At 37.7% G+C, this 9,004-nt stretch overlaps 1 protein-coding gene across 1 annotated transcript; it reads right to left on the bottom strand.

Moving 5' to 3' along the window:
- Positions 1-933: 933 nt before the first annotated feature.
- On the bottom strand, positions 934-8,298 carry LOC149042275 (uncharacterized). The gene is made up of 7 exons (XM_089212284.1): positions 8,202-8,298; positions 5,199-5,267; positions 4,771-4,836; positions 3,802-3,963; positions 2,480-2,557; positions 1,914-1,981; positions 934-1,044 (listed from the first exon to the last, which is right to left on the bottom strand). The coding sequence occupies exons 1-5, from the start codon at positions 8,296-8,298 to the stop codon at positions 2,550-2,552; spliced, it is 402 nt and encodes a 133-aa protein (XP_089068410.1). The 3' UTR covers positions 934-1,044; positions 1,914-1,981; positions 2,480-2,549.
- Between the last annotated feature and the right edge of the window lie 706 nt (positions 8,299-9,004).

Below are 9,004 nucleotides of genomic sequence, written 5' to 3'. Positions count from 1 at the left end.
TACGCCTCTACACAAGAGTGAAAGCAGTCAAAGGCCCTCTTGAGATTTCCTTCGCACTCAAAATTTTTTCCAAGAGAGCAGAGTGAGAATGCCTCTCCGGCCTTGTCCCCCACTTCTTTAGCAATTTCTAGACCACTTTGATGGTAATCGACTGCTGTTTTGAACTGTCCTAGACCAAAATAAGCGCAGCCGAGATTGGCATAACTCCCTCCCTTTTCAGCCTTTGTTCCCACTTCTTTAGCAATTTCTAGATGACGTTGATGGTAATCGACTGCTGTTTTGAACTGTCCTACACTATCATAAGCGCGGCCGAGATTGCCACGACTTCTTCCCTCTCCAGCCTTGTCTCCCACTTCTTTAGCAATTTCTACATCACGTTGATGGTAATCGATTGCTGTTTTGAACTGTCCTAGACCAAGATAAGCGCAGCCGAGATTGTCATAACTGTATCCCTCTCCAGCCTTGTCTCCCACTTCTTTAGCAATTTCTAGATCACGTTGATGGTAATCATTTGCTGTTTTGAACTGTCCTAGACTATCATAAGCGCAGCCGAGATTGCCATAACTTCTTCCCTCTCCGGCCTTGTCTCCCACTTCTTTAGCAATTTCTAGATCACGTTGATGGTAATCAATTGCTGTTTTGAACTGTCCTAGACTATCATAAGCGCAGCCGAGATTGGCATAACTTCTTCCCTCTCCGGCCTTGTCTCCCACTTCTTTAGCAATTTCTAGATGACGTTGATGGTAATCGATTGCTGTTTTGAATTGTCCTAGACTATCATAAGCGCAGCCGAGATTGCCATAAGTGATTCCCTCTCCGGCCTTGTCTCCCACTTCTTTAGCAATTTCTAGATGACGTTGATGGTAATCAATTGCTGTTTTGAACTGTCCTCGATTATGATGAGCTATTCCTAGAAGGCTACAACGGATTCTCCTCGATCTTTTCTCTGTCTACTTTGGCATTTCCTATAATACGCTCTTGGCTCTCTATTATTGTTTGAGATTTGCTCAGTAAGTGAAGCAGAGGTTTCTTATCCTTCTCAATCTTAAAACGGGTTAAGAATAAATAACTGATGAGTGGATGTGTACAAATTTCAATAAAAATAAAAATATTAAAGGTATTATTCCATAAGTTGAGACATTTCATGTATGTGAATCGCTGAGAAAGTAAGTATTTCAGTCAAATCCTAAAACCTTACATCTAAAATTTGCATTTTTACACTAACTGAAATGATACTGATTCTAATTTTGAAACAATGGCTGAAATATTTCTAGATTGTGAAACGAAATAGCTTCAAGAATTTATCGAAAATGTGGCAAATGTAAACACCAAGAAAATTATGAAGACCTTTATGTGGCCAACAGTTCTGACGACGTGGGCTGAAGAAAAACGGATCCGTCCGTATATTATTAGCTTCGAAGCCAAGGAAATTTATGTGAATCTGAAGAAGTTTTTATCTCAGAAAGAATGACGACTCGGACTATGAGTCAGACAGGAAGCTCGTGGTATTTTGCAGAATTTTGGAACATCGCTCTCGCAGTGTTTTTCTCAAACACCCCTAAAAAAACATGCGCTATTCCCTAAACAATCCTTAGAAAAGGACATAACTGTCGAAAGTGGATTTCTTTTTACGATTTCCTATTTTAAATATTTCTTACCAGAGTGAATATTAATATAAGTGTTAACAAGCTCACTAGGCGTAATCATTGTTTGGTTTGGGCGTCCTGCTGATATTCTTAGAGAGACACTGATGAGGGGCGTTCTGCGAATTAGATAAAATGCCCCTTCTGTCAAGTGAAATGTTTTGGAATAATTGAAAATATTTTAGTGTCTTTTAACTGCTCAGCTTGGTGTTAGTGAACACTGCTTGCATTTCTTTGCGTATAACGTTTGAAACACTCGTCAAAGGATACAGCCAATCCCATATGTAGCCAGCTCCTTGCTTCTTTGTACAAGCAAAGCTCCACGCAAGCACTGGCGGCTGAGAAGGTAATGACGTGAGGTATCTAATTAATTACTATCCACATATAAAAGTAGCCAGAAAATCGTCCCACACCCCATTCACATCAGCAAAACATTTTTAGTCAAACCGGGTTTAACTGAATGAAAACCAGAAAGAGAGGACTGAAAAACTGAATTTTCCATAGAATTCATACAATCGCTTATTTGCATTTTCAATATGTTATATTTGAAGTCGACTAACATCGGTTTATACTAATTCTAGGAAGAAAAAATTTAAACTTTGTTTAACAAACGACTTCAAACATTTAACATTTAATCTTTGGTGTAAATGAACCATTACTGGTTTAATTTTCATTTATAGCTCACTGACCTCAACTTGCACTTTTTATCTACGTAGCAAACATCCACGGGCCAGTTATTGTTGACACCCGAGGTATAGTCAGCTGCCGTAATCCATACAATTCTCTTGAAGAAATCATAGCAAAGTGGTTTGATGAATTTTGACTACAACACCCACCTTTCTTAACAGCTTTGATTAAATTGGGTTCCAACTGAACAGAAACTGTTGCATCATTGAGACATTCTTCTTAGTTTCCTAAGGAATTCAGGAAGTAAGTATCAGTCGTCATCACTTGCCAATTTACGTATCCGTCTTTATACCTGGCCTAGACTTGGCCTTAGTTAAAACCAGGAGAAAATCATTTTATCGGGTAAAATTGGGGGAGATAAGGTTCACATTTTGACCCAGATTTGACCCAGATTTAAGAGAATGTGGTCAAACACCTTCGTTTTTCGCCTCTTGTCCTTTAGATATTTCAAACTTGGCAACTGAGTATGATCACAAGAAACTCACAGAGTTCATCTCAGGGCAATTCTCCTAATATTGATTTTTAGTTGGTGGTTTACTTATCAAAGAAGCAGCTCTACGCTTCCTTGGTATAAAATTATTTCAATTCTCCTTGGGGAACGATGTGTTTCGGAAAAAATATTGTTCTTGGCAACCTTGAAGACCATGAAAAAAAAAAAAACAATTACTCGGATCTGGGAATTTCGGTTTTTCTATAGCTTTTATTCGCTTTAGACTATATGACCCTGTAAGTGCTTTGACCATATTTGATTGCTTTTCCGGGCATCTTTTGAGAAGATTCCTTGCTTTTTTTCTCCATAAAATTCGTCTTTTAAAAAATTCATTGATTCTTAAGTAAGCAGATAGCCGAGCCATTATTTCGGTAGTCGAGTCAGCAGAATATGAGTCACAACGACTGGCTAGGGAGGACATGACGTCACGTAAGAGGATTACCACCTTGATTTAAGGATACGCACTTTTTGAGGGGTAACCGCCATAAACTAAGTTGTTCCTTTTTAGCTTGATATCATCGTAAGCCGGCTGAGACGCAACAATTCGAAATGGAAGATGTTATACTGAGTTAATTGGACGCGTAATTAATTTTAACCACAGAACGGATAAACCTCCGCACAACAACAGTCCTGAGATGTTGGTCTTCGAACCTGTGTGGGAATTTCGATATTCTTATTAGTTGCTTTGCAATTTATTTGGCGAGTATACTTTTCATAATTTACGATAAGAATATCTCACAATTGCGATGAAACTTTGCATGAGAATTTCATCCTAATGGAGAATTTCCACGTGTGCGATCGATGTGAAATATTAAAGTTGTCAGTTTCATTTCAATATTCATGCGATAAAAGGATGCACAAATGGCAGGGAAGACAGCAGGCGAGGATAAAATCCCGTTTAAAATGGGTGCAGATTGTACATTCATTAACTTCACGGAGTACGTTCCATGAAGAATTTAGTTCCTTTAAAAAGATTCTTACCCAAATGGAAATGAGCTGCTGCTCTTTTGCTACAAAGCTTGGCGTTCAGCCGTATATCTTCGCAGTTCACTTGAAGACCTTCCGAGTAGGAGTTTATCGCGTTTTGATGTTCTCCCTGTCTGTATTCTTTGTTACCTTCCTCGAGACATACTCTTGCTATATCTGAAAACACCGGTTTAACATTAATGATTTCGTTTTAACAAGGTTTCGTTTTCATGTCGTTAGATCCCCTTTTTAATTCCTATCCTTTACAGGCCTTTCGTTCTTTTTGAACAGTCGGTTACTGTATACATGGGCCCGCCGACCATAAACCCTCACCTCACTGATATCTGTAAGTTTTACAAACCGTTAACTCTAAGATGATGTTTTGAATCACTTCTAAATGGTCTCCAGACCAATGAAATTCGGGAACTCTGGCCATATATGGTGTGGTGTGTTTGAAGGAACGCAGAATCAGATAAAACTTTTCGTAAACGTTATTGCCCATTTGATTTCCAAGATCAGTTTCCCCTCGACTTTAGTTACAAATGTTTTACCACATATGTTTTTTAATTGTATCAGGATATATTTAGCAATAGCAGTGATTCATAATTTATAAAGCAACTGCAAAAGTGTACGTGGTGTAAATGAGAAGCATTCTCAACATTTTCTTTGATTTTGATTCAAATCTATCCCTGATACTGAGTACGATACTAATTTTTTCATTACATTTTTCTTGAATTTCTAGCGGTAATAAATTTAATGATGATTTTCATTCCATGTATATGTATACAATTGTACACCTCACACCTACAGCTTGTTCGTGACCCACGCAGCAATAAAACTCAGTGTTTCTCTGTTGATAAAGTTTAAATTCGAAAATATAGTTTTTGTTTCAAAAGTTATTCACAGAATAGGTAAAAAACTTAAAGGAAATGTGCCTAGTTAAAAACCACACCGAGGCGTCTTTTAAAGAATCTAATTTCTCACCTCTTAATGGATCATCGTATACCTCGAGTTTGGTGTCATTTGATGTCACTTGACTTTCGTTTGTCCCTGAAATTCAATCATTTGATAAACATTATTACTATTGCCAGAGAAAACGGCAAAAATATGAAAAATATAACTTTATTAAAATGAATTATTATGGGTAAAAATTCATTTATAGTCCATGCGAATTGCTCTAGTAATGACGACCGAGTTTGAAAAGCGCTTGCTGAAAACTGATGTTCAGATCCTTTTTCCCGTGATGTCAACGGCCATTTTGAATCGTTATGTGGATTACCGCTGTACTTCCCGTCCCAGACTTGCCGCTCTTGATAATACCCACTAAAGATGTACTTAACAATTCCACCACTAAACATTACAACCGCTTCAAAATGACCATGTGGCTACCTTTTTCTACTGCTCTCTCTCACCTGTGACCCGAATCTCATTGTTCAAATCCAGTTCTTCTCCCGTTGCCGGAAGTTTAATCTCCGCCATAGCTGGAAATAAAATAGAATAGAATTTTACTGCGCTTGAAAACATCCTCACGAAACAAAAAAGGATACTTAAATGAAAATAATACAAAAAGAAAGGCGGAGAGCAACTTGTCTCTGATACTTAGATAAAACGAAAGAGTGAAAATTTCAAAGCTTTCTCCCTCATGCTGTTGTTATGGGATTTTGCTTAAAAAATTCCCCACTCTCCGGATACGGACGGCAGTGTAATGCCTGTGGGTTTCCCGTGAAACGGGGTTGTTGAATCTTCGAGTTGTACGGCGCATTTTACAAACTCAAAACGCAGTCAATATTTTGCACAACTATCACGAGTTCTTCCAAAATCCCGCAGCCTATTATGCAAAGAAACGCGTTTACATACGATCATCTAAACATACCTATCAACCAATTGGAGCGAGGGTAAGATTTCATTTGGTTTAAGTATTTTCTTGCGAATTTTCCATAGCTCTCGTGAATCAGAGTTATCACTGCGTTTTTCCAATGTGTGAAAAAGGCTCCAGCGAATAAAATATTCCACAAATATTCTTCTAAAGAGAGCTAAGTAATCATAAGTGACCGGAAGCCGCTAACCCGTGACAAAATGTGTCTAGAGAAAAGTCTTCCTTTTTCATTTGTAATTTATTATGATCCAGAATTTTCTGAATAAGATGGTATTTTAGGAGCTGTATATTTATCTTTGCATCGGCCTTCTGGCTATCGTGAACAATAATCTGCTTACACATCAAAAGTAAGTGGAGAACCAAGCGCTGGTTCTCGCATCTTGTAGGCCATTGAGAGACTTTGCTGCCAGATTATAGGAGCATTTGAAACCGAAATAAAACTGGAAAAACCTTTAGATATCACAAAACTATGGAGAAATTAAAAAATATCTGTAAATGCATTGCTGACCTAAAAGAATCTGTTGCTGTTTAATTTTAAAGGGAATATAAGGAAATTTCTCTTGTTAGACAGGCGTGGTATTCTCCGCGTCCTTCAGAGCAGGATTCTACGCAACCATTAGCATTTTCTGAGCCTAAATGTTTACGTTCCGAAGTAAACACATGAGCTAATGTCGTTTGCATTGCGCAAAGAGCATTCCCGCCAAAACTGAATTCCGACCGAACCGCGAAATACGACATATCACCTTTTGGATGAGTAGTTTAAATTGATGAAAAAAAAAATCTTTTTTGAGGACTCGAACAATATTTGCAAAGCTTCCAAAAAAAATAATAAATAAATAAATGGTAACGCTGGCGAAGTTTCATTTTCATACATGATCAAGAATTCGTAATAATTAAAATTTTGGGGTTAAATTTTTAATTTTTATGTCACCTCGCTCTTTATCACGTTACTCCAATTTCTCGTCCTTTTTTTTTCTTTTCATGTGGTGTAACCCACGAGCGAACAAGATTAAGGCGAATCCAGCTGTGTGTGGAATCAGCCACCCGAGAGGGTGTGATGTGCTCTCTCAAAATTTCCCACATTGAAGTCGAAAAAACAAAATGATGTGCTTGTAGCCGGTCCATCACTTTGTAATTTCTTAACCAGACATTTTTTTGTTTCACAAACATAGAACGTTTTTCAGCAGTTTTAAATACAAAGGAGCCACGAGTATATCTCCTTATAAGTCAAAATAAAGAAAACTGCAACGAGTCTCGCAGTTTCATTCATTTTGGTAACCTCTTGGTTTATATAAATAATTTTTCTGTATAATATATCCCTTATTGACGAAACCATCGTCGCGGTCCTTAGCAATCCTGAGAAGGAACTTGGGCGAATTTACGGCTGCTTAAGCTCTTGATCAAGCTTGTCCAGTTGCGGGGTATTACGTGTCATGATTAACAATTACTCGCCGCAGGCTCAGGGAATATTGTTGAATAATCCCCGAGACTAATCATCGGAACAACTACACTATATTAATTTATAATATTAAAATTTTTTAGTACCTGTTCAACCGCCATCCTCTGAATCGGTTTATCCTCCAAAAGTTGTCATTATTATTTCTACATGCCTGAAAATATCAAAAATAATACGTTTAAAATTTCGATAAAACCATGAAAGATTTCATATTAACGAGCAATAGATCAGTCTACAATCCCTTGTCACGAGTAAATAACAAATCTCTTCAAATGTCCAGTTTAGAAATTAAAATTGTTCTTTTACTTCATTAAAGTTCTCGTGCTTGTCTTTTTCTTTGTTTTTGTTCTTTCTCTTGAATTGTGTGTATATTTTTAATGTTTCTGTATTCCTATTACTTCATCCTGCGTTTTAAGGAGCGGAGTAGGTCACAAATATGAATGTAACGCAGAGTCTAACTTCCCAGCGGCCAGGGACAGTCTCATGGACTAAATGTCCAGTAGTCAGGAATTTTCACAGAAATTCTACTGAGAGGTTCTTTCAAGCTTCTTAAAAGTGTTGAATGCTTGTTAAGAAATTTCATACGATTCCAAAGTTTAGTAAGTTTTTTGGTTGACGAGTTATTGCCTAGTGTCATGTAAAGAGTGTTTGATCCGCTCAGGAAGTCATTTCCCATGCGCCCGTTACCTGCCACGTTCTCGTTGCCTTCGCGGTCACACAACAAGCAAGAGCTGCCACTAATTAGTGTTAAGAATTACTAACAGAAATATAATTCCTTGAGTGAGGCTTAAGCGTATAACACGGCGTTTATAGGTTATATTTGGACTGACCAAAAATCACTGTAAATTTTTCAGGTGCACCTGATAGCCGGCAAACTTAAAACTCAACTGACATCATTAGAAACTAAAACCTTGCCGTAGCTTGAATTTATCTAACACTTTTAAAATGTAACAGAAAATTTTCTTTTATATCGACAATGAAACATTTGCGGCTTTGATCACCGCTTGTGTCATAAGAAAAAATCGAGAGAAAATTTCCCTATTGATTAGCGCTGGTGCACACACAGAGTCATCTGCAACCCACCTTCGGATACGTTGGTGGCTGGGATGCATGCGGGCACTGGCCTGGACGTTGAGCCCTCAGCATTTTCTTCGGCAAAGCTGGCTTGGCGGCGGGCCATACCCGCCTTCATAAACAGTAATGCCGCCACAAGATAAATATACCCTCAAAGATGGTTATGAAAAAATTTTAAAATTTGCTTCTCAGCAACTGCTGGTAAGGACCACCTTTAAATAAACAAAGATAGAAGACCTCTTTGGAATAGATACACTGAAGACACTACTGCAACTTTGAAGATCTGTTGAATTATACAATTCTTTTTAGTCAGCCTGTTATTAGAGTATTTTGCATATGGTTGGGTAAGAACAGAGTATAAGAAAGAAGTTCGAAAGAAGGTTTATTCTCCAACTACAATGCTTTGTATCTCCAAGACACTTCGCTGATCAAAACTTTCTTCACGGCCATCGGCGTTTTAACTCGCTGAAGAGGAGTTGAAATCAAATGCTTTGAGGGACCTGAGATGTTCTTTATATAATCAGCTCATAAATCGGTTAAATATTTGTCGCTAAAACCGAGAATATTTTTAATTTTCCCAATCAACGAAATTGTGCCAAAAGCAGGAATTTCAGATAAAGAACGCTTAGAATTTTGTAATCGATGAGTATTGGGAAAAGGCCGTTTTTGAGTGTTTCTTTCGTAGGAGCTAAATGTTTGGAATATTTTATCGAAAATTCCGTGTAAACGTAGCTGATTTCTTCTTATCATTTCTTTTTTTAAAGCTTCCGAACTGGAAGGACTACTTGCTAATATATAGCTGAACTGCATAG

Source organism: Pocillopora damicornis, chromosome 7, assembly GCF_964200805.1.
Source record: "Pocillopora damicornis chromosome 7, jaPocDami1.2, whole genome shotgun sequence".
NCBI classification, from domain to species: domain Eukaryota; kingdom Metazoa; phylum Cnidaria; class Anthozoa; order Scleractinia; family Pocilloporidae; genus Pocillopora; species Pocillopora damicornis.
Note: the sequence above shows the minus strand (reverse complement) of the source record. Positions and strands in the feature narration are given on the sequence as shown.

Bases quoted from the DNA above. Each gene is read 5' to 3' on its own strand.
- LOC149042275 (XM_089212284.1), bottom strand. From the start codon at position 8,298: ATGGCCCGCCGCCAAGCCAGCTTTGCCGAAGAAAATGCTGAGGGCTCA. The intron at 5,268-8,201 runs GTGGGTTGCAGA...TTTTATTTCCAG, and splicing joins AGCCACCAACGTATCCGAAG to CTATGGCGGAGATTAAACTT. The intron at 3,964-4,770 runs GTGAGAAATTAG...CGGTGTTTTCAG, and splicing joins ATACGATGATCCATTAAGAG to ATATAGCAAGAGTATGTCTC.